General features: G+C 40.9%; 1 protein-coding gene across 7 annotated transcripts in view; it reads left to right on the forward strand.

Annotated features, from left to right (window-relative positions):
• Positions 1 to 25,610, forward strand: part of DENND1A (DENN domain containing 1A) — a 492,434-nt gene that overhangs the window by 234,989 nt on the left and 231,835 nt on the right. For all 7 annotated transcript variants that reach the window (XM_032307638.1, XM_032307635.1, XM_032307639.1 and 4 more), the window contains 2 exons: positions 4,699 to 4,752; positions 20,352 to 20,462. In XM_032307638.1, coding sequence (XP_032163529.1) covers positions 4,699 to 4,752; positions 20,352 to 20,462 — 165 coding nt within the window. The remainder of the gene's footprint in view (positions 1 to 4,698; positions 4,753 to 20,351; positions 20,463 to 25,610) is intronic.

Genomic DNA, 25,610 nt, shown 5'->3' on the forward strand with positions numbered 1-25,610 from the left:
GGGATTCCATAAGGAATGGGTCCCAAACGTCCCCAGGCTCCCTTCTTCCTGGTTGTCATCCCATCACAAGCATCTCCTAGATGGCAGGTGCTTGGCTTGGAATGGCCCCTACCTGCCTCATCTGCCCCCATTCTGGGCTCCCTGCCTCCTGTTTTACCCCCCAGCACTGCTGTGCGTGCCTCTTTGCCCATCCTGTTACCCCGAACCTTCAACACCACCTCTCTCCTCTTCACCAAGCCGGCCTACATTCATCCTTCAGAACTCACCTTGGATTTATTTCCAGAGAAATCCTCCCCTTGACCCCCTTCCCCAAGGCTTAGTCAAGGTTTTCTTCTTTGCCCCAAGCATCTTGTACACTTTGCAGTGCTTAGTCATACCACATCTGTTTCCCTCTCTTGGCCACTGGGCTGTACATCCCTCAAGGACAGGCATGGGGAGAGCCTAGCATAGATCCTGGTCTGTAGTAATAATTGTTTCTTTAGACATACATGCTATGTGATATATAGTATGCTGAGTGGAAAATCCTGTGACTGTGAAGCTTCAGTCCTGGCTGTAGTTTTGTCAGTGACCTGAGTGATCTTAATTAAAACCTTTAACCCTGTGGACCTTGAGTTCCTCATTGACGGGATAAGGCATCAAAAGAGGTGTAGGGGATCTTTTTCATATTTCGGGTTCCTGGACTTCTCTTCTAGGTCAAGCCCTTGTCGCCACCTTCATCAGAATTCTCAGGTGGATACCCTTGGGCCAGCTCTTGATTACCAGGGGCTGTTTTCCCCATGTTGTGGGATCTGAATGTTTTAAAAGTTGCCTTTTTTTTTTTTTTTTTTTTTAAGATTTTATTTCTTTTGGGCACCTGGGTGGGTTAAGCCTCTGCCTTTGGCTCAGGTCATGATCTCAGGGTCCTGGGATCGAGTCCCACATCCGGCTCTCTGCTCAGCGGGGAGCCTGCTCCCCCCACCCTTCTCTGCCTGCCTCTCTGCCTGCTTGTGATTGCTCTCTGTCAAATAAATACAATCTTAAAAAATAAAAAAGATTTTATTTGAGAGAGACTGCACAAGTGCAGGGTGTAGGGAGGGCCAAGGGTGGGGACAAAGAGAGAGAATCTCAAGCAGACTCCATAGTCAGCATGGAGCCCAGTGAGGGCTTGGTCTCAAGACCCTGAGACCAAGAGTCAGATGCTTAACCCACTGAGCCAGCCAGGCTCCCCCTGAATGTTTAAAAAGTTTTACTGGATGTGAGGGCAGTCTGTGACATCTGTCACCCCGTTGTTCTGGCTGATCTGGCTCCCTAGGCAGGTGTCCCCTTCCCCCGTCACCACTCCATGTCTGTCCCTCCTGAAGCTATGTGCTCGGTCAAAGAGGACAACCTTCTCCGACAGAGGAGGACTGTTTTTCAGTCAAGGGTATGTGAGTAGCTGTGCTCCCCAGCTAGAACCTGCAGACAAGCTCTCAAGGTCTAGTCGTAGGAGAACATAGGGCAGTCAAGCTACCAAGACTCGAGACACATCCAAATGAGGTGTTGAATGTGGCAGTCTGCTTTTTGATAGATAGATAGATAGATAGAGAGAGAGAGAGAGAGAGGTGGTTGGTTGGTTAGATAGATGGAAGGATGGATGGATAGACAGATTTTTAAAATAATAGCAAGTTTTGTCTTTCATTTCACTAGAACCAGGTGCAGTGTTGATATTTAGTGATTAGTATCTTGGTATTTAGCCACATAGAAAATGAACATATCTTACAGCGTTTTTTTTTTATGATGAGCAAATTGAAAGCAGTATTACTACTAATAACTAATAATAGATCTTCTATTTATTGAGTTCTTAATTTCTGCCAAGTATGCATCCCCTAACGCTCAAAAGAACTCCACAAAACAGATAGTAGTGTTCTCGTCTTACAGAAGAGGCTGAGAGAGGAAAAGGTACTTGCTCACCCAAGGCTATGTGGCTAATAAGTGAGAAGTTTGGGGTTTTCAAACCCAGGGCTAACTTCCCAGCCTGTGTTCCTTCTGCTAGGCCATGAGTGTTGAAAGAAAGGGGACAAAGAAGGAACTGGTAGAGGTTTTTGCTCATTTCAATAGAGCCTAGGTCGGAAAAGATTCTTGTTGGAGATCTGCTCATAGGGAAGACTGCCTAGGAAAGATGAAGAAATGAACTTTAAACCTGCCCGGGTCATGGCCAGATAACTAAACAACCTTGCCTTTGTCTCTGTCCCTTTTCCTAAATCAGCTTGATCTCTCTGCTTCAGCCTGTAATGACATCCGACAGGTAGCTGTGGAGTAGCCTGGCTGGGTCACCAGCTGCTGGGGAGGAAGGGCCACTCCTTCCCCTGAGTGGCTGCCAGGCCTCAAGGACAAGCCATCCCAGGGGCAGGAGGAGAAACTGTTGGGGGGAGGAGGTGCAGCTGTTTCGTGCCAGTGGTTCCTAGGAATGTTTCTGACCTCCTCTGGTCTCAGCATTTCATGGGTGATGGAGCAAGACAGAATCTCAAAGGACAGCCTGGGGACGACTTGGTTTTGGAATTGTGATGCCTCACTATTTACAACCCATTGCCTCTGTAAAGGCAGATATTTGTTTCTTTCCAATTCGAGAGGAATTCTCTCCATGTTGCATTTCTGATTTTGAAGGCTGAGTCTCATCTAGTTTATAAAGCCTGAAATGTGGAAAAATGGCAGTCCTTGACTTCGTGTCTTCAGAACAGAATATGTCTGTATGTCTGATGTAGGTGATTGAGAAAAACGGAAATGTGTAAACTAGGAGCCGAGCAATAATAATAATTTTCTATTAAAAGATTATTATTAAAATAATTTTCTATTATTAAAAAATAATTTCTATTAAAAGATTTAATTTTCAATTAAAAGATTCTATTAAAAGTGCATGTTAGGCACTTCATGTATGTAATATTATTCTTTATAACAGTTTTGAGGTAGATATTTATGATTCTCATTTACAAGTTCAAAAACTGAGCCTCTGAGCTGTTAAGTGAGGTTACCCGAGATCACGTAGCTAGGAAGTGGTAACTCTGATCCTTGTGTTTTCTTCCTCACTGTCCCAGCCATTACGTTGTCACTCTGTCACCCATGGATGTCCATTACCGAACATTTCCTGGGACTCCCTTCTAGCCATTTCATATAGCAGTTGGTATCTCATGGCATCACATTTAACCTTGTATTTTACTTTTGCTATTTTAATCGCCATTGTTGAATTGAATGAGTTGGTAACCAGTTTTCATGCCACATAATCTCTGCTGTAATATTTCATGGGTGACATTGGGCACAGACCCACAGCTTTTTGGAATGATGCTTTGCAGAGGATTGTGTTTTTTTGTGTTTTTTTTAAAGTGGTCTTTTCATTTTTTTTTGTTGTTGTTCTTACTTTTTAGTTTATTTCAGTTGACGTGTCTTTAACTATAGCTTGTTCATAAAAAGCGTAGGTATAGCAATCTGTTACAGTGGGAAGAGCATAGCTGTAGTTCTACAGAACCTGCTTTCAGTTCCTGTCACCTTCAGTTCCTGTGACCTCAGCATCTTAAGTCTTAATTTATCCATTTGTAATAGGGAGATAATATGTATCCTAAAATTTGTTAGGGAAATTAAAGATAATACTGATACAGATACCTGGCATAAAGCCTTCCATTAGCAGGGCGGTATCTGTTGAATATTAGGCAAGTAGCCTACACTATCATTGTTATTGTCATTACCGCAGGTGTCCCCAGCTTTTCATTTCAGGAAGTCTATACAACTCATTCTTCTTGAGACCTACTTATTTTGCAATTATCTAAGAACGGAGGGGAGGGACTTCCTGAAATGTCACTTGCGGGTCCAGGTTTGAACTTAGGCCACAGCTAAGCTGACCTTCTCTGCTGCGACCTTTCCTGCCCTTTGCACAATCCCATCTTTAATTGGCCAGCACCAGACTCTTCACTCCCGCTTGCCATTGTCCTCCGAGTCTTCAGTAGCTCCGAGGAGGTGTCATCAGTCCAGCCTGTTGTCATTTAACTCCAGGACATATGCTCGTTACATACATGGGGATGCCTCCTTGAAAGTTCTTTGAACAGGTCAGGTTTTCAGCTCCACTGAGTCTCCTATTCTCTTCACTGGAGATGACGTTGGAAGTCAGGAGGCTTCTTTTCAGAGCATGCTTAGGGGACAGAATTCTCCACTCTTAACCATCTGTAATGGTCTCGGTGCAGCAGTCCTTCAGCTGGAGCTGTCCTTAACATCACCTGGGCCTTTGGGGCAGATATTGCCTGCAGCTTGTATGGATATAATCTCAGATGCTAAAATGAAATGGCAGGTTTGGTTGGTAAGACCACTGCCGAGCGAACCTAGTGATACTTGGTCCCTCGAGGCCACTTGCCTCATTGAACAATAAATTATGAAGCCTGCAGCTTTCATGTGTTCAGAAGTGTGCAAACATTGTAGGGGAATTTAGCCTTTAACCTCTTTGAGCTGTTCATTTATATCTCCCAAAGAAGTTCATCTCTCATAGAAAAGAATTCCGTCTACCGAACTGGTGATTTAATGTGTCTGGCTGTAACCCAGCATTAGCCAAAGAAAATACTCTGTAGTCATTTCCTGTGAGTGAAACTCTCTTTCCTCATCTGAGTGAGGAACTACCTTCAGATCATTTACCTGATTTCTGAATAACATGCTTGTTGCATATTTTTGCAAAAGTAAATAACATTTGCTTTTCTTTTCCAGCATTCTTATTTTACTGTGCCTGACACTAGAGAACTTCCCAGCATACCTGAGAATGTGAGTACTTGCTGGGGGCGGTGCCGCGGGGGGGGATTAAATTTTTATTCTTCTTTGTCTTTATTTACTTTTAAAAGAAAATAAAAGGATGTATTTTCCCATAGTAAAAATAATGCATTGCAAAAGCAAAAACAAATAGAGAATCTTTGAAAAGCAGAGAAACTCTAAAGATAAAGAAGGATCATTACTTCTCAAAGGTAATCACCTATTAACATGTTGATGTCTCATGTTAGTCTTTTTAAAATGTATTTTTTACATAGTTAAAATCACTGATCACACATGCATTTTTCCATCTCATTCATAGAATCCTGTTTGTTGGCTGTGTAATAGTAACATTTGCTGGTGTAGTTGACTTAGCTCTCCCTTCACTGTTGTGCATTTAGGTGGTTTTTAGTTTTTGCTGTTGTAAATAAAATGTTTCTATGTAAAGAACTTCCCTATAAAGATTTATTAGGTTAGGGACGCCTGGGTGGCTCAGTTGGTTGGACGACTGCCTTCGGCTCAGGTCATGATCCTGGAGTCCTGGGATCGAGTCCCGCATCGGGCTCCCAGCTCCGTGGGGAGTCTGCTTCTCTCTCTGACCTTCTCCTCGCTCATGTTCTCTCTCACTGTCTCTCTCTCAAATAAATAAATAAAATCTTTAAAGATTTATTAGGTTAGATTTACTCAAGGAATTACACTGCATTTCTATATCTACTTTGAAGAGCGTAAAAGAAAGTATTTTGGGGTATAAGTGTGAGGACTGCACCTTCCTCCCCAAAGATTTAAGAGTAAGGAGCATGAGTCTGAGGGAGCAGAGGGTAAGATTTGGCTTCTGAACAAGCTGAATTGTATATCTGGCCTTAAGACAGATATGGGTTAAAGACAGTGGGTTAAAGCCTCTGCCTTCGGCTCTGGTCATGATCCCAGGGTTCTGGGATCGAGCCCCCACATTGGGCTCTCTGCTCGACGGGAAGCCTGCTTCCTCCTTTCTCTCTCTGCCTTCCTCTCTGCCTGCTTGTGCCTCTGTCAAATAAATAAGATCTTAAAAAAAAAAAAAAGACATATTTTTAAGATGTTTTACTCAGATTATAAGTAGTGCTATGCAGAATTAAATATAGATTCAGCACCATGGAGGCCCTTGTTTATTTTTTTTAAATTGTGGCAAAATATATATAACATCGAATTTACCATTTTAACCGTCTTTAAAGGCACATTTCATTGGTGTAAATATATTCACGTTGTTGTGCAATCATCATCGGCATTCATCTGCAGGACTTTCTCATCTTTCCCAACGGAAACTCTGTTACCTGTTAAAAAACAACTCCCTGTATGCCCCCTCCTCCCATCCCCTGACAACTGCTGTTCTTTCCAAGACTCTCTCTATGAATTTGATCAGGTACCTACTCTAAGTACAGCCATACAATATTTGTCCTTCTGTGTCTTGCTTATTTAATTTAGCATCATGCCTTTGTTCATCCCATGTTATAGCACATGTCAGAATTTCCTCTTTAAGATGAAGTAATATTCTGTTGTGTGCATACAATATACTCCATTTTGTTTATCCACTGATGGACACATGAATTGTTTCTACACTTTGGCTGTTGTGAATAATGTTGATATGAAAATTGGGGTACAAACATCTGTTCAAGTCCCTGCTTTTAATTCTTTGGGATATATACCTGATTATTTTTTTTAAAGTACTGGAGTAAGTGGTATATTTTTTTGTAACCATTACAGACTCACAGAAAGGAAATTCTTTTATAACTTGTCTATAGTCAGACAAATTATGAGTGTCAAGTAATCATGTGTTATTAATGAAGTTAGACTACTGAGTTATTGCTAGAGAACCATCTTAGTTGGGATTGTAAGATATATCCATAATCTTTATGATCAGGCTCTGGTGGAAAACACTGCTACCTTTTTGTTTACATTAAGTAATAAAAACTTTGGACCATAGTTCCTATTTTAGCCACAATAGCTAATGCTACGATGTGATATGGTGAATTCAGTGAGTGAGCAATTTCTCTTTTAACAAGCTTAGCTGGTTACTATGGTAATTATTATTTTATATCTGGAAACAGGCCCCAAGAACTCAAGTAACATATTCAAGGTCCTACCGCAAAGATGTAATAGAATTAGAATTCAGATATTGGTCTTTCTGATTTTAGAGACTGAGCTCTCACACACTATGCTATACTTTGAGCCCATTATTTTGCCCTTCATCTCCAGAATATTCCTTGGAAATGACCAAAGAACTATAAAATTAAGGAGAAGGATGTCCGTGTAATTCCATAAGGAGCTGCCATGAGCCAGAAAATTTGAGGGATTTCCACAACTTAAAAGAGATGGTTACTGATACTTAACAGTCAATAAATAGTAGATAATGGAGGAACCCAAAAAGAATTAGAAAAATCCTCCAGGGGAGTAGAAGTAGGGGCAAAGCATGGATAAATAGCAAAAGACTGTTTGTTGAAGGATTATTTTCAAATGCCGTGGAACAATCATAAAATTGGCTATGTATCAGATCACACTGAAAATTTTAAAATAGAAAAACTCAGAGTCTGACAGACCAGTCTCTTCATGGCAACGAAATAAGACTAGAAATTAATGATAAAAATTTTTAAAATATCCATCTACTTGAAATAGTGGTGGGGTCAAAGGGGATAAAACATTGAAATTATGTATTATTTAGATATTAATGACAACAAGAATACTAAACAACAAAAACCTAAGGGATGCGCCAAAACTATACTCAGGGGGAAACTGATAGCTTCTAATGCTTTTATTATAAGTAAGAACCTGAGAAAATAATGAACTTGACTTTAAGTTTAAGAAGCTGGAAAATGAGGGGTGCCTGGGTGACTCAATCAGTTAGGCATCTGATTCGATTTCAGCTCAGGTCGTGATCTCAGGGTCATGGACTTGAGCCCCATATCAGGCTTCAAGCTCAGTGCAGAGTCTGCTTGAGATTCCCCCTCTCCCTCTCCTTTTGTCTCTTCCTTCCCCCTTGTGTGCGCTGTGTCTCTAAATAAATAAATACAATCTTAGGAAAAAAACCTGGAAATTTAATAGCAACCAAAAAGCCAAAACTAGAAGCATTTAATTATAATTTTACTTAGAAAATATTGTTAAAGTAGAACTGAAAAATAAGACTTTTAAAAAACCAAATATTTGAAAAGAATAATAAAATAATCTTAAAATTATGCAATAAATTTGATAGAGATAAGATAAAATTTTCCAGAAAAATATGTGATTGAAGTCAGCCTAAGAAATAGGAAATATAAATATAGAACCATAACTTGAAAAGATTAATGAAGCTTTTTTAACCATCTCTACACCTTGCTGCTATAAGTATATTAGGTTTGGGTGGTTATATAGGCATGTTAAGGAACAGATTATTATGTAAAGTGTTCCAAATTGTAGAAGAGGCATGTGTGTGTATGTATTAAACAACAGCAAAAGAAAAACCACTTATAATTCCATATGTCAGAGAAAGTCACGTTCCAAGTTTTTCTTCATGATAATAGTTGTTTCTGCACTGGGTGGCCTAGAGCCTTGAGGTTGCTGTAGGACCCTGGATGGCCACGGGGAGATGGATGGTGGCTGACCAGAGCATGGGGTCCCTGCTCTGGCTTTATTCATTGCCGGTTCATTCCTGTCCGCTTAAATTGGGAACTTGGTAATATCTTGTTTGAGATAAAAGAGTCCTTTTGATTTAAAAAAAGAAATTTAGAAACTGCATCTTAAAAAACACAATGGAGATCATACCAAGTACATACATACCTTTCTATCAGTGCTTTTTCAATGACAACATATAATGGATGTTTACTGGTGTCATTAAAATTCATTACAAAATATCTTTGTTGTAAAAAACATTAAATAACAAGTACATATAGAAAAAACTGAAATACTGTCATCCCTTCTCCACCCCGGTCCCATTCTCCCTCCAGTTTGCATGTCCTTCTAGACCTTTCTCTGTGTATTTATAGTATTATATGTGTGAGTACCTGTGTATGTTGTAGACATTTCCTTAGACATAAATGTGATACTGTTCCTACTGTTTTACAACTCACTTTAAAATGTACCCTAAAACCTGTCCATACTGATTTACTTCATCCCTTTTAAATGATTTTTAATTTAATGGTATTACTATTCTTATGAAAGTAATACATATTAATGGCTTTTAAAAAATCATATAGTACCATAATTGTTGATGAAAATTTCAGCTTCTCCTTACTTTCCACCTCCCAGAGGCAGTTACTTTCAAGATTTTAGCAGTTGAGTATTTCTTTCCATGTTTTAAACTAATATGCACATATCACTATATCTTAACTTTTTTTTTTTTTTTAAGATTTTATTTATTTATTTGACAGAGGGAGACAGTGAGAGAGGGAACACAAGCAGGGGGAGAGGGAAAGGGAGAAGAAGCAGGCTTCCCGCTGAGCAGGGAGCCCAATGCGGGATTTGATCCCAGGCCCCTGGGATCATGACCTGAGCCGAAGGCTGATGCTTAACGACTGAGCTGCCCAGGTGCTCGTAGTATTTCTTTTTCAAATATCACCTATTGATTTTCCTGTGGAAGTTGAGAGTTTAGACCTTTTATCATCTCTGAGCCTCTCTCCCTGTAGAAGATAACTTCTCAGTCACATGTTTTCCTTCCCCCGTTTTTCCTCTATCTTTAGAAAAAATTTTAAATCCATAATGTTTATAATTCAGTGAGCATGCAGAATGAGACAATCAATTATGATTGCATTTTCTTTCTTGTACAACTTTTTGTCCAATAGGAGTTCCTTGATTTCACATCTTCTTGTTTATTCCCTTATTCTGGTGAAACATTCCAGTAGTTTCCTGAAAAAGTATTGTGTTGGAGGCAACATGGTGAGACCTTGCATCACTGAAAATGACTGTTCTCCTCTGGGTAGGATTGGAAATTGCCTTCATAATTTTGAAGACCTAGTTCTGTTGACTCATAAGCCATCCTGATTGCTGATTTATTTTTTAGAATCCTTAATATGTCTTTGGTATCTGAAATTGTCCTTTTCATCTGCTATGCTGGGCACTTGGTGGCTCAACCAATCTTGGTGGCTATAAACTCATGTCCTTTATAGCTGGGAAATGGTGTCACCTTATTTCTTTGAAAAGATTCTTTATTTTTTCCCTTTTCTCTAGGGCTTTGATGGTAGGATCCTATGTTGATCCCATAATGTTCTCTGTTTTCTATCTCTCTTTTTCAGTCTTCTCTCTGCTTTCTTCAACAAATTGTTTCACCCTTTTGAAATTCTTCTGCTATCATTGTTTATATACCTAAGAGCTTTTTGGTGTTGTTTAATAAATTATGTTTTAATGGCATCTTGTTTCATGAATGCAGTATTTTTTCTTGTCTCTTCGAGACTCATTCATAGGCCTAAAAATTGTTCTTTCTGCATGTTTTCTTCCTAAATGTTTCCTTTCTCCTGTTTTGTTTCACTCTGTATCTACAATAGTAGAGGCTTTCCTCAAGCACCTGTTCTGCCCTATTTAAGATGGAGGGCACTGAAAACCTAAGTGGAAGCTCTGTGTTTATGAATGGGGCTTGTTACCTTGTGGCCTTTATTGGAGATGATGGCTCAGAGGCCTGGTTACTTAGAGGGGTGTATGTAGGGGGCTCTCAAATGTCAGTATAAGAATCTTGTCTTTGGAATTAGTCAGTTATTTTTTCGTCTTGTTTTGGTTTTTTTTTTTGCCGATGATCATAAGCTTCATGTACCATCGTCCTGGAAGCTGAATGTGGTGGCGAGTTATGGGATATCAACATTTAGCATGCAGTCTTTCAACCTCCCCTCCAGTTTTTTACTTCATGCCTTGTCCCCTGTCCTTAGCTATACCTGGTGTCCCCACACCTTTCTGGTTCAGTTCCTCTAGAAAGTAAACACTTCTGCTGGAGGAGTATCAGAAGGCCAGTTAACTAGCAGAGAGAGCTAGGAGAGAAGAGTTTTGTTTTTATTGGCCCCCTTCCTCCAGCCTTCAAAGCTTCTGGGTGTCTCCACTTCCTGAACCTTTTTGGAGTTGCGTGATATGAGTTGGGTTCGAGTGTGTATCCTATCCCTCTGTTCCAGCTTTAGTGTTCTGCCCTTTGTGGACTGCCAAGTTGTCTTCCTTTAGTTTCTCAACCTCAGTTGGCATTGTTGACATGTTGGGGCAGATCATTCTCTGTCGTGTGGGACTGTCTTTTACGTTGTGGGGTGTTAGCATTCCTGGGATCCACTCACTACAGGATGGCAGCACACCCACTCCCAGCTGTGACAACCCAGAATGTCTCCAGACATTGCCACATGTCCTCCTGAGGGTGAATGACCCAGGTTGAGAACCCTTTCTTTAGTAGCTTCTGCTTTCTGGCTTCTAAAAATTTGACATCTCTCTTTCAATAATGTCTTTTTCCCTGTTTCTTTGGGAATTATGTCTTTTAAAATTCTTTCACTGTGACTTTCCTTGGGGGCTTGTTGGGGAGGGACGGTATCACAGAGAAAAGATAAATATGTGTGTTTAATCTACCCTATTTTACTAGAAATCCCTACAGGTTTTAACTATGCCTCACCTACTCATAGACATTTAGATTGTTTCTGATGTTTTGCTATTATAAATAATGTTATAACAATTATTGCCTAGGTTAGTTTCATCATTTTAATTTTTTTTTTTTTTTTTCAATTTGAAGGACTGAGAATTCCTTAGGAACTTAAAATGAGATACCTGCAAGTTCTGATAATTTCTTAATTTTCAGAACTGCCATAACGGAGGTTAGAAATAGTTGGGCGGGGGGGGGGGGGCAGAGCTGTCTTCTTCATAGCCCCAGCTCCAGTTCCTGTCAGCACTGCCCCCACCATTAAAGAAAATTTGCATTCCCTTTGCTGGTTTTGCCACTAATGAACCAGTTCCCTGTGTATGACCCATTGTCCCCTAAATCCTCCTTTGCAAATCGGTAAAAGGCTGGCCTTGTTTGTTTCTAAGCGGGAATGATAAAAACAATCTGTCAGACTCCTAACATACATGGCTCCATTTAAATCCTTACAGCTCCTCTGTGAGAGGTAGATGTGAGCCCCATTTTCTATATAGGGACCCAGGGCTCACAGACCTGAGGTTACCAGCCCAAGGTCTGCACCGAAGTGGGCTGTAGTGACTCAGGTTGGTGAGGAACCAAAGCATTTTGTTTTCATTATACCCGCCTGCCTCCCTGCAGTTGACTTTTGATATTCATGAGGAAAGAGGCAAAAAATTATTTTTCATATCTCAGATATGAAGTGAAGCAGGAAAGCTTTTCCTCTAAGGAGAATCTGAACTTTTGTAGGACCAATTTGTGTGATTTTTGACATAGAATCAGTCTTGAGCTCCAGCCCTGTTGAAATTTGCATTTTAATCTCTTGGTGATTTTTCAAGGATTAATTTAAAATGACTAAATTGCTGCATTGCAAATTGAAACAAGCAATAACCATGGGGTTGTTAATATGATAGAGTCTGCTGTAGTGGAAAGAACATGAGTTTTGGAGACAGCCAGGCACTGGGCTCTACCACTCGGGGACCTTGGACTACTTATAATCTCTGAGTCTCAGTGTCCTTATGTAATAAAGAAAAATGGGAGAAACAAATGAAGAATTAAATGTAAAGTTCCACGTTCAGTGCTTGGTGCAAGCGAGATGCTGCTTTTGATGGTCCTTCTCTTTCCTTTCTCTTGGCTTTCCTACAGTTCTAGTCTTAACCTCTTTTGAGGTCTGAGTTGTGGCTCAGGCCTAGGGCACATTATTGCGAGGAGCTTATCTTTTCTGGGTTTTTGCTAACATTCTTGGTTGTGAACATCAGTATTTGTCCTTTCGTGGACTGTATATTTGACCACACAAGTCTCTTAGCAGGTACCATTGACATCAGAATTTCTGAAGCTTGGAAATGGTGCAGAGAATGGAGCCCAGGATTCCGGTGCCTGTCATGTGGGAAGTTCTGTAAACATTTATTGATTATCTCCTCTAAGAGACATGTTAAACTTTAGAGGATAGGCAAAGAAGACCGTAAAAGGACTTCTTTTATTTTTTTTAAAGGAATTTTTGAAAGATTTTATTTATTTATTAGACAGAGAGAGAGAGCACAAGCAGGCAGACCAGCAAAGGGAGAAGGAGAAGCAGGCTCCCCACTGAGCAGAGAGCCCAATGAGGGACTCAATCCCAGGACTCTGGGATCATGACCTGAGCCAAAGGCAGAGGCTTAACCATCTGAGCCACCCAGGACAAAGTCTGTGAAAGGACTTTGGCACATGGAACTTCATTCTGTCACCAGAGAATCAGGTTGTTCTGGACAGCATCGGAGAATGGTTAATGTAAGAAAGTGAGAAAGGAACTAGTATCAGGCACTATTTGCCATATCATGGAATTTTTACAGCAGTCTTAGCATGTGGTTATTATCCCTGCTCTGAAGAGGAAATGAAGCCCAGAGACCTGAAGTAACTTGCCCCAGTCAGCTAGCCAGTAAATGCAAAAACCAGGAGTCACACTCAGGTCAGTCTGATCCTGGCACTGAGATGCTGCTGGGTCTTGCACCTCTGGCTCCATGGTTCCCCACACCATTCTAAGAAATTGCCCATCGTCAGTTTAAGTTCTGTAATTAATTTTGTGAACTTCTTTAGTGTCATTTCTCCTTCCATAATGAGATTATTCCATGATGAGATGAATATTTCTTCATCGCTGCTTCTCTATCATTAGCACTATACCCAGAACATAGGAGAGTGTCAGAATGTATTTATGGAATGACTGAATGAGTAGGTGAATGAATGAATGAATGAGCAAAGCAGCCTCCCCCAGGAAAAGGGAAAATAGCAGTTCTTTTCAGTTGGCTTTTCAGCCAGTATGTCTGCAAGACATTAATGAAAAGCAAATGTAGACAATCTTTCTGCTTTCAGATGGCTGTTGAAGTTAATTCTCATTATTTTTACAATTTTTGCGTAAAAATATTTTCTTTCTTTTCACTGAAAAACTGTCACTATGTAATTGTTCATCAGGGTTTTCTCTATGAAGATAACACAAGTAGGAGTGAATTTTATACAGGCAATAGTTAAATGAGCATAAATCTTTATAAATTTTAAACAGTTGACCTGCCTTAAAAAAGAAATCACAGATCAGGAAAGATACGTACTAATAATTACATTGTAAACTGGTTTATAGAAGGGAATCTTTTTTAGCAGCCAGGTTTTGAAGTTTACTTTTGATTAATGGATAATCATATAGACCTTCATTTGGAATATTAAACAAACCTGTCTTAATTATCTGGTCAGTGTCATACTAAGTGGTTAATGACGCGAGGAAAGCATTTAGAATGGCCAGTTACATATAACATTGCCCAGACTCCACTTTGTCAAAAGATGTACCATGATATAGAAAAGATTTATGAACTCATCGTGACTTTCAAAAATAAACAAAGTTGAGGTGGTGGTAGAAGACCTATTATCGAGTTCTGAGATTGTAGAGAATTCCATTGTTGCTCTTAAGAGCTGTCAGGTAATTGTTTATTCTAATGGTTTTTCCATTCACACGGAGGGATAAAAGTTGACCTCCGGGTAAACCCTGCCTTCTTTCCTATAATATACTTCTCTGATGTGATTGCTTAAGTGAGTTTGTGGAATTCTTTCTAAGACAGATTATTTTAGAATGCAAATTTATAATTCCCTTTTAAGAATCCCACACAGCTAAAGTAACCTAAATTCTTAAAAAAAAAAAAAAATCAATTGAGGATTTTAAAGGTTTACATTATGATAAAATAATCTAAGCGGGAGTTATTTCAGGAAATAAGACCCACTGGCAAAACCAAGCCTCTCGCCTTAGAAGCCTCCTCCAGACACAGTACAGTAAGTCTTTATCATCTGTACTGTGTATGAAGCTGAAAGTCACAAAGACTAATAAAATGACAGACCGTGGGGCGGACTAGCATCTGTTTCGAGGGCTCCAAGGAGTACCCAGCTTAGAGTCGGTTCTTTGGTTTGGGGATTATCTCATTTCCCTAAGGAACTGAACCTAAGACGCTTTTTCTCTAAGCCCCACTATATCTCCTCCCATCCTTGGCCCATCCCCCCCGCCCCCCACCTGCTTCCTCACCCCGGGCATGGATCACAGTGAGCCCGAGGTCCCCAGCCACCTGGATTGGCACAAGAGCCAGCAGGGACAGCTAGAAGCAAGCAGCCATTATGGGGCTTCTCCTGGGGGAAATGAGGCTTGCCAGGTGCCTTCCCCTCTTCTTTGTCTGGATTTAGAGCCACAGAGGGTTAGATCTGGAAGGGACCTTCACCGTCATTTCTTTGTAGAGATGAGATGAATGGGGAGCCTGGAGAGGCTAAGAAGCTCGTGGGGCACAACCTTTTCCCAAACTCAGCTTCCAGGCTGTCCTGACCCTGTTCACTAGAGCCCTTCTTTGGACTTGAGCCCTGTCCAGCCTGGGTAGCGGTCAGTTTCATATCCCTGCCACCCAGCCCTGCAGAGAGCCCGCAGTGAAAGCTAGGCAGACAGGAGAATGCTCACGGGCACGTAATCGGTATGTGACTGAAAGAATGCTTGAGCTCTGGGACTAGAAACGGAATGTCCTCAAGCCTAAAAACGTGCTGGCACTGAGGAAACTGAGCCCTTCTGAGCACAGACATTGGAAATAGTCTCTTTGAGCAAGATTTTCCTTCCCAGTAGGTGAGTCACACGGAGAAGTAATTGTCAGCGAGTGAAGGGGGTAGAGATATAGACTGAGCCGTGGTGGCGTTACCCCAGGACACCAGGCCCAAGACTAGGGGCGCAGCAACACCATGTTTACGGGATTCATGGCTCCTGAGAAGGAGGACTGATTCCCTTATTAAAGGAGTAGGCTCCGTTTAAAAAAAAACAAAACCAAAACCTGAGCAGGTGGATAAGTGTGGTGCTTAGTAACCTGGAAGCCTGGGTGTTGTCTGTGATCCTTCCTCCCCTTCCACAATCAGGTCTGATTCGTCATCAGGTCCTGTGATTCCAGAAATCTGTCACATCCAGAGTCAAAGCTTTCATCTCCGTAGTTTATTTCTTGTAATCGTTCTTTCCCAGAATATGGCAGTAGCCTGTTAACGGATTGCCCTGCCCCCCTGCGTGCCGTCTCCTGGGCATCGTCCATAGGACCTCTAGGAAGAGCTTTCTGAAACACACGTGTGACTGTATCATGATTCTGCAGCAGCTCCTCCTTCCCCATGGGGAAAGTCTTAAGTTCCCACCGAGTCTGGACCCAGCTCTCCGGCCCTGTATCCTCCTCTTCACGCTGACCTGCTGGAGCTCCTCTCTCCTCCTGCTACTGTCTCCGTGTGAAATACGCTTCTCCCCCGTCCACTGAAGCCCTGCTGGGAGGCCCACATCCGCTGTCTTCTCCTCCGTCAAGCCTTCCCCAGCTTTGCCGCCGTATCTTATCCACCAAAGTTGAACATGCCCTGTTCGGGCAGTAGCCTGGACCATGGGACTTTGCACACCATACTGATGCCATTCCCACCCCCAGGCTACACTCCTGGAAGATGGGGATCATCTTTACCTAATCTCTGCAGGCCCAGCTCCCAGGGTGGTACTAAATACATGGTAGGAGTTAAATAAGTGGTTGTTGATTGGGCTGCTTACAGGTGACAGAAACGGGAGGTTGAAGACTTAGTCCCACTGAAGCAAAGTGCTAGGAGAGTGGTATACCTTGTGTCCCTTAGAAATACAAGTTCACAGTATGTTCTGGCTTCAGTCTTGGCCTAGGACAGCGTGCCATGGAGCCCCTCTCTCTGCCCCTTATTCCTCATTCCCTACACCTGTGTCTTACCTGTAAGACCTGTGATGACCTGACTTGTGAAATGAATATCTGCTTCTGTATGCAGCCTCCTCCCTATCATCTGATGAACAAACCACCTATTTCTTCATACTTTTATTTTTTTAGAGAGAGAGAGCATGCATGGGGGTGGGGAGGAGAGGACCAGAGGCCAGAGGTGGGGAGGGAAAGATGGAGGGAGAGGCAGAGCTGGGGAGGGGAGGGAAATTCCCAGGCAGGTCTGAGATCAGAACCTGAGCCAGAATCCAGAGTTGGGTGCCCAACTGACTGAGCCACCCCGGTGCCCTTCTTTATACTTTTAATAAATGGAGCCACAAATACTTTAAACAGCAACCCCCCAGCCCCCCAGCTGTTTTACCTGACACTGTGAATTGCCAGTGTCAGTTCTTTTTCCATGAGCCCTTCACCATTACTAAGTAACCCATCACTTCATCCAGCCTAGACCCGGGTTTTCTGAAGTCAAATGCTGTGTTCTTCCTACTACACTGCGTTGTCTTGTAGGCTGGTGCATTTCTCTTAGGCCGCACAGCTCAAACTCCAGCTATGGAGCTGAGGTCTTCAGTCATCGCTCTACTTACTGGTTCCTTCTTTTATCAGACTGCTAGATGATGGGCTGTATCCAGAGGGACCTCAATCTAGTGACAGAAACATGCTTGTCAATGAGTGGCTATAGGCTAGAGACAAATCACCATGCCAGCACAAAGTGTAGGAGCTTGACAAACGTGGAATCGAAGAAGCCTTCCAGGAGGAGGTGGCATTTCACCTGGGTCTTGAAACCAACCTGAGTGAGTGTCCTCAAGGAAGAGAAGAGCATTCCAGGAGGAGGCAACAACAGAAGTAAAGGCCTGAGGGTATGAAAAGTTACGGCAGCTTTGAAAAATTGAGGGTTGCTGTAGCTTAAGCCACCAGATGCTTAAGGTACAAGGGAGGAGACCCCTCTTTTCAAGGGGTTTTCTTCAGAGATGAAGCTTGGTGGAATCTGTAAAAGCTCCCTACAGCTGCTCCCAAGCCCTGCTCTGCCCCACAGGTGCTCCCACGGCTGAGCGAAGTTCCCAGGGCTGTCGCCACTCCCACCCACTCCCACCCGCCTAGGCGGGTGGCATCCCAGAAGGAAAGAGGCAGGGGAGGAAGCAGATAAGAAAGACAGCTTCTGTTTAGACACAAATATCTTGGTAATCAGCACAGATGGGATGAGAAATACCAAAAAAAGTACATGACAGTTTAGAGAGAATTTGGCTAAATGTTACATATTTTTAACATACCTGTATAGAGTTTTTGGAACAAGCACCTGAATCTCTCAGAGCCTGATTGGGCCTGGGGGTTATGCCTCAACCAAGTGGTGTTTTGATTTCAGAAATGTTTCCTTCCCCATCCACAAAAGTATCCTTGTGATGATTTTTTTTTTCTCCCACCAAAATAAGGTGCAGGATTTGTCTCTGACGCTGTGTCTCCTTATTTGGACGGCAAGCTGTGTAACATATTTCTACCCAGCGTGAAGCTTCTTGGCAGACTCTTGAGGCCACGTTTTGGTGGCTTCAGAGTTATCTTTGGATCTGTCAAAAGTGCTAATGGGCTTTCTGGCCTTCTTTAAGCTCCTCATTTCTATTTTCTTTTTACTTCCATCCTCTCCTAAAAGAAAAATTTATGTAATTCATCAGCAGTTAAGCATTTTACTGAAATGCTCAGCTGAGGGCCTTGTATTTTTGTTTGCGAGAATAGCTCTGCCATGTCACGGTCTTCAGAACGAACCCCACCCTGACATCATTAGCTCAGCACTCCTCAGTCCACTGGGCAAGGGACCCACTCGTTGACTGATTCACGCTGCCTTGCTTGTTCATCTTCTGTTTTTCAAGTTTGTTAGGAGGCAGGTTGGTGTGGTGGTTAGAACAAAGGCCGTGGGTTCGGGGGACCTGGTTTTGAAACTGGGCTCTGCCCTCTCTAGCTGGGTGACCTTCGGAGCCTACCTACCCTTCCTGGGCCTGAGTTTCTTCATGTATAAAATGGAGATGATAAGGCCTTTTTCAGGGTTGTTGAGAAGATTGGAGAGAACCCCCGGAGAGTACCTATTGTCTAGCACGGAGGGATTACTCAGTAAATGGGATAACAATTCTTAAGAGTGACACTTTTTCTCTTTCAGTATTTTGAGTCTGCTTTGTTCCGATGCTATGCTTTCTTTCTCGAATCCAACTTTCACCTCCTGTTTGCACTGATATAAACAAAGAGCACAGGTTTAGAGCCAAACTCACCCAAGACTGAAGATGCACGTCGCATATAACTTTGGTCCTATTCGTTTTCTCTCTTGCCTCTGTTTTCCTGTCCGAACAGATGATAATACCTGTTCAAGGAGTGGTTTCAAGATTAAGTGAAATAATGTATTTAAAGCTTTGTATATTGTAGGTGTTTAAAAATACTTAAGTGGGACAATGTAATGTAAGGGAAAGTGTATGGGCTCTGAAGTTGGATCTGAGTCCAGATTCTGACTCCACTGGTTATCGACTCTCTGCCAGACTTTATCTGGATATTGGAGGGAGAATGCCTCCTTGGAGTTTTGTGAGAACTGCATAAGATTACACATACGAAGAACCTGATAGGGTACCTGGTACTTGGTAGGTAGTATGTGGAGCTATTTAGTTCACTCACTGTTCATAAAGGTCGATGGTTAACCTGGTATTCCAGCCAAGCAACAATAAATCATAAGATAAGTGCCCATTCTTATTCCCAACCCATAATATTGTTGAAAAGCCCTTTATGCTATTTTGCATGTAAAATCCACCTGGTTTACTTGAATTTATGGGTTTATAGCTCTTTCATCATTATAAACCACAACCCCCGGCAAGTAGTGTTCCTTCCCTCCCTGACCCCCTTCATTTTCAGAGGATTATATTGTGAGGCATTGAAAAGCTGTAACATTGAAGAAATTAACATATTCATGTGTATTATTAAAGTCAGGTGGGTATAGAAAGGGTTGCAGAAATGAAACACATTATGTTTTTTTCTGAAATCTGAAGAGTACCAATCTATAGTACTAATTAAAGATACGATGCCCTGGCTATAGACAAAAGCTAGTTAAAACACTGCTTTGTCACCACTTCCTGCTGCTTGTCTGCAGTTGTTTTTCGTTTGTTGTTGGTTTTTTTTTTTTTTTTTTTCCTTTTGAATGAAATACCTGGAAATTGTAAATCTTCAAAATTGCTCTAATTCCAGCCGAGCCCTTTTAGGGAATGTCAGTGGTGGAGGAGGGGGACACCAGCAGCGATGACAAGAGAGGAGCGTGCCCAGCCTTTGGGGGTGGGATCTCTGGGACAGAAATGGGCTCTGTGCCAAAAGCATTTTGTCCCTGGGTCCTTTCTCTTGCCTAGATGTTCTGGTACGGCACATTGGGAAAGTTCTAAGATCCCGGCTCAGAACATCTGAGCTACAGCCCTGTCTTTATCGCTTATGAGACTTTTTGGTCTTGGCATCCCTCTCTGAGGCTTGGTTTTCTCATTTGTAAGATTGCAGGCTCCTGTCCTGCTCACCTTTCGGAACCGACAGGCACGGCAGTGCGGTGCCACTGGTGACCTCCCACAAACTGTAATCACCACACACAAGTGCTTCATCTCTGAGGTCTCTTCCAACTTTGCATTTCATGATTTTACACGAGCGTGGGATTCGGTCTCCCAGGTGGGAAGAATAGGACGGGGGCAGAGGAGAGCATGATTTCCGATGATCTTCTGTTTCTCCTACTTTTTTTTTTAGAAACCGCTTGTAATAAGAACAAATGAAATAAGCCACAAATCTCCCATTCTTGTTTCTCCTAGAGAAATCTGACAGAATATTTTGTAGCCGTGGATGTAAACAACATGTTACATCTGTATGCCAGTATGCTGTATGAACGCCGGATTCTCATCGTCTGCAGCAAACTCAGCACTGTGAGTAGACAGTCTTGAGATGGGCTTTTATAATTATTTTATTTTAATTGAAAGATGTATCGGGAAGATGAAAGACAATTTTAGAAAAAGAAATCAGCCACAGTCCCCCTCAACATGTCATTTTCCTTAATTATTCATATTTCTTTACAGTGCCAGTGCACGTTTTCATTGATTCCTATAGCTTCAGGATCAATTATAAATCATTTTCCATTTGGTCTCATTATGAACACTTCGCATATTTTCATATATGCTTCCATCATTGTCATTTTTTTACATGTCTGTATCATATTCCATTGTACTGATATGTTGTCATTTACTAAATGGCCTTGGTGGCCATTTAGGCCATTTAGGTGGTTCGTAACTTCATCCTTCCGTAGATAATACTGCACTGAACATCTTTTGGCTGCTTTTGGTGAAGGAGGTTCATAGTCTAATGACTTAGGACCATTAGGTCAAAGGACCTCCTGAGCACTGTGACTTGGGGACTGCCAGACGGCTTCCCAAACACGCTGTGCTTGTTTATACTGAATGCTGCCAGCCGTATACGAGTTTCCATTTTTCCTGCAGCCTTGCCAGAATTGCGTGTGTATTCATGCATATGTGTTTTAATTTTGCTAATAAAATAGGCATAAAATGGCATAGCAGGTTTGCTTTATTTTTTTCTTTGGTTAGAGGTTACTGAATATTTTCCATGGGTTTATTTCCCATTTATATTTTGTCAATGTCTTTTCCTGTTTATCTTATCTTATATATCTTATCTTATATCTTTTTTTTGTTTGTTTTTTTCGTTAATTGGAATGAGGTCTTTTATATTTTAACAACTATTACTATATGGATAATAGAAATATTTTTCATATTCTGTTTATTTTCGTTTTTTTTAACTTGCCAGGTACATGAGTTTATATCTTTCCCTGGATTCTCTTATGAAAATTCTCAAACACAGAAAGCTGAAATCATTTTACAGTAAATACCCATATAAGCCGATCTAGATTCTGATCACTTGACTGTGCTTGCCTAGGCACATATTTATTCATCTGCCCATCCCACGTGCTATCCATCAAGCCATCGTATTTTTTGATGACGTTTTAAAGTAAGTCACAGACATCAGTATACTTCCCCCTAAATAATTGAGTATGTGTGTTATTAACTGAAGTTCAATATCCGTTTATAGTAGTATTTTTCCTTCGAGGTTAAGCTTGCAAACAGAAATTGACTGGGAGTGGAATGCCTAACAGGTACCTCTCTGTTAGAGAGGGTAGAAAGACCTTCTTATAGTGAGCATTTCCCTAATGAAGTCTGTGGATAAAATCAGTTGTGTGTTCACCCACGAATGCGAGGTGCCTAATAATGAAGACTTTGTGAAACTGTTAGTGTTCTTTATGGTTTTCATTGTAACTTCAGTATTTTATAATTTCTTCGGTATTGTTTGCTTCTCAAGAACTCACAATTTTTTGATTGTGCCAGGCTTAGAGCACGTAGGGGTGATAAAAGCGTGGCCCTTGCCATCGAGGGGAAAACATCCCAGTGTAGACCTCTTGCTTTGTTTTTGGCATTCTATTTTAAACTAGAATTGCAGTTCGTAATCTCAGGGCTTGAACACCCAGGGAGTTTGAGAATGAGAAGATTGCCATCCAGATTTATCACTGCATCTCTATGAGGCCAGTCAGAAAACAAAGTACAGTTGAGGAGCACCTGGCTGTCTCAGCCAGAGGAATGTGTGACTCTTGCTGTCAGGGTTGTGAGTTCAAGCACCACATTCAGTGTAGAGATTACTTAAATAAAATTAAAAAAAAAAAAAGAATAAAACTACAGTTGAAAGAATCTAGTCTACAACCAGTTACTGTTGCACTGGAGTATTAAACTTCAGTAGAACAAAAAAGAGACATCATATTAAGTGTAATTTGAATTCCCTATAATATGATCATGATGTTTTTGAGCTCCTAATACATACCAGGCACTGTGCTAAGCACTTTGCATCTATTACCTCATTTAATCTTCACTCTATCAGTGTGTAGGAAGTTCTCTTTTCACTGCCTCCTTATAGATAAGGAAGAATATAGCTTCTGTGTAATTTCTTTTGTTTAGATATAGTGGATTAAACACATAAAGTTATTTCTGCTCTTTTCCAAAACTAAAATGAACTAAAGAATAAATCAACAAGCACAAAGAGCAGATGCAGCAGAGATTTTTTTTTTGTAGCAAAGATTTTTAAAAATAGTAAGAAATTACTATTACTGTTATGCCAGTATTTAAAAACTAAGATGAAATGGACAGTAAATTATAACTTACTAAAATTTGAATCAAAAAGAGAAAAATTGAGTAGGTCATTTAATTTATAGAAATTGAATTAATACATATTTTCCCCCATTCAGCTCAGATGGTTTTACAGATATGTTTTATCAAACATCTCAAGGAACAGATCATATCAGTCTTAGACAAATGTCTTCTTGGGAGTCTAGGGAGAAAAAAAGAATACACTCCAGCTTTTCTTGTGATGATCAAATAACCTTGACATTCAACCACACAAGGAGGAGACATTATAAGAAAGTTTGTCAGCCAATCTTGCTTATAAATCTAGCTGTATAAGTTTTAAACAAAATAGTAGCAAATATGTTAAAAAATGTGATTCATAACTAAGTTGGATTTATTCCAGAAATGTAAGGTTGATAATACTAGAAAAATCTATTACTATAATCTACCACATTAATGTATTAAAAGGGAAAATTCATGAGGCACCTGGATGACTTGGTCACCCGAATGTCCCACTCTTGGTTTCAGATCAGGTTGTAATCTCAGGGTCCTTACGTTGAGCCCTGCTTTGGGCTCCATGCTCAGTGGGGAATCTGCTTGAAATTCTCTCTCCCTCTGCCCCTCCCCCTGCTCACTCTTGTGTGTGCTTTCTCTCTCTCTTCCTCTGAAATAAATAAATACATGTTTATAAATAAATAAATAAAAGGGAAAATTCATATGATCACCAGTAGTTGGAGAGAAAGCATGACTATGTTCATGAACAGGAAAACTCAATGTATTGAAGATGTCTTTTTGCTCTAGAACGATCTATAGACTGCATGAAGTTCCATTCAAAATTCCGTTAGGATTTTACACGGTACTTGGCAAACTGATTCTGAAGTTAATGCAGGAAGGTCCCAAGGAAGGCCAAGACATACCTGAAGAAAAAGAATGAGTTGTGGAAGCTTGCTTTACCAGAATCGAAACTTTTTATAGAGCCGTAGTAATTAAGATGCTAGTAATGGCATAGGAATACACAAATAGTCTTGATGGAAGAGGATAGACATTGCAGAAACAGGCCATGTGGGGGGCTCTTTATATGCAACAGAGGTGGCAGTGTAAAATCTGGGAGAATGGATGGATTTTTCAATAACTGATTATCTACATGGGGAAGAAAAGGGAGACAAGTTTCTACCTTATACCGTGTGAAAACGGAATTCCAAATGGATTGAGGACTTAAATGCGAAGGACAGAATTTTAAAACTTTGGGAAGACAAAATGGATAATGTCTGGGATCTCAGAGTAGGGGAGGATTTAATCAAATAATCCAAAATATACATTGTATATAGGAAAAGATTAGAATTGTAAATATTTGTTCATTAAAAAATACCATTCAGAGAATGAAAAGACACGTCGCAAGCTGGAGTTGAGATATTTGCCATATGTAACACCGACAGGATTAATATCTGAAATATATAACGAACTACTGCAGTTAAAAAAGCAGAAGACAAATCTATCAATAGAAACATTGGCCAAAAGCACAAATAGGCTTTGACAGAAGAAACACGAAATGGCTAATAAATATGTGGAAAGATGCTCAACTACATTAGTAATCCTAGACAAGCAAATTAAAACATACAGTGATTAAAACACTAGGTTTGCAAAGACTTGATATCTACAAAGTCTAGTGTTATATTGAATTGTACTGGAGAATCCACATACTATGCTGAAAAGTATTTGGCACAAAACTATTTGCATACACTCACAATTCAGCTATCCCATCCTTGGACAGAATAGTGTATGTGTGCCGGCTTGTCTGTACATATACACACTCACTGGTCATTTGTAGTGGGATATATGAACATCATGATCATAGCAGCATTGGGTTTTTTGCTTTTTGTTTTTTAAACCTGGACAGAGCCTGCGTGACTACCAGCAGAGAATCCCTAAATTATGCTATGGTCATCCAACGGAGTACTATATCCGTAAAAAAGAACTGACCCACCAACATGATTAGGTCTCTAATGAAAGAAGCGACAGAAGAATATACAGCACAGTTTCATTCACATAAAATTCAAGTGAGAAAAATTAAATGGTGTATGATTTAGGGGAACATACAAACTGCATGGTGGATGAAAGGAAAGATTAACACAAAATTCAGGTAGTAGTTTCCTCAAAGGGAGTGAAAATGGTATAATTGGGAAGAGGCATATAAGGGACATCAAAAATACTGCTTTCTCTCTTGAGGGTGGTTAGGGAACCAGCAGACTACTCTGTAAAGGGTCCAGTAGAAAATATGTCTTTGTAAGCCGTACAGTCTTACAATTAGGGGACTGCAACCTTGTAGTTTATAGTCCCGTAAACTGGTGGGTGTGGCTGTGTTCCAACAAAACTCTATTTACACAAATAGGCAGGCCAGACTTGGCCTTCAGGCTGTGGTTTGCCAACCATGAAGTTAGGGTGCTGGGTTTTGGATTCTTAAGTTTTTTTCTTTTGAAAGTTGATTATGTAATGTACATACTTTTATATGTATAGACATTTCAAAATTTTTGAAAAGTTAAAAAAAAAAAAGAAGATACCAAGCCCCTTCATCCTCAAATTTGACAACACAGGGGTAGAGGCAGAGGAGTTCTTGTGGGAAGGTTAAGAATTAAAATTGCACGAGACTTGGCAGTGGCAGTTCTTGAAACCAGAAGACGGTGAAACAGCATCTTGAACTTCTAGGGGAAAATGATCTTTCCTGAAATTCCATACATATCTAGTGGACGCCCTCAGAAGAGAGTGGTGCGACCCCTACCCTACCTGTCACCTGCAGGAGGTCGCTGCTCCTCCACTCCGCTTCTCTGTTGTGGATGCACCGTCTGTCCTCTCCACGCCAACCACTCTGCTTATCCAGCTGACTCCATTCAACCAGTATTT

Source organism: Mustela erminea, chromosome 12 (assembly GCF_009829155.1).
Source record: "Mustela erminea isolate mMusErm1 chromosome 12, mMusErm1.Pri, whole genome shotgun sequence".
Classification (NCBI taxonomy): domain Eukaryota; kingdom Metazoa; phylum Chordata; class Mammalia; order Carnivora; family Mustelidae; genus Mustela; species Mustela erminea.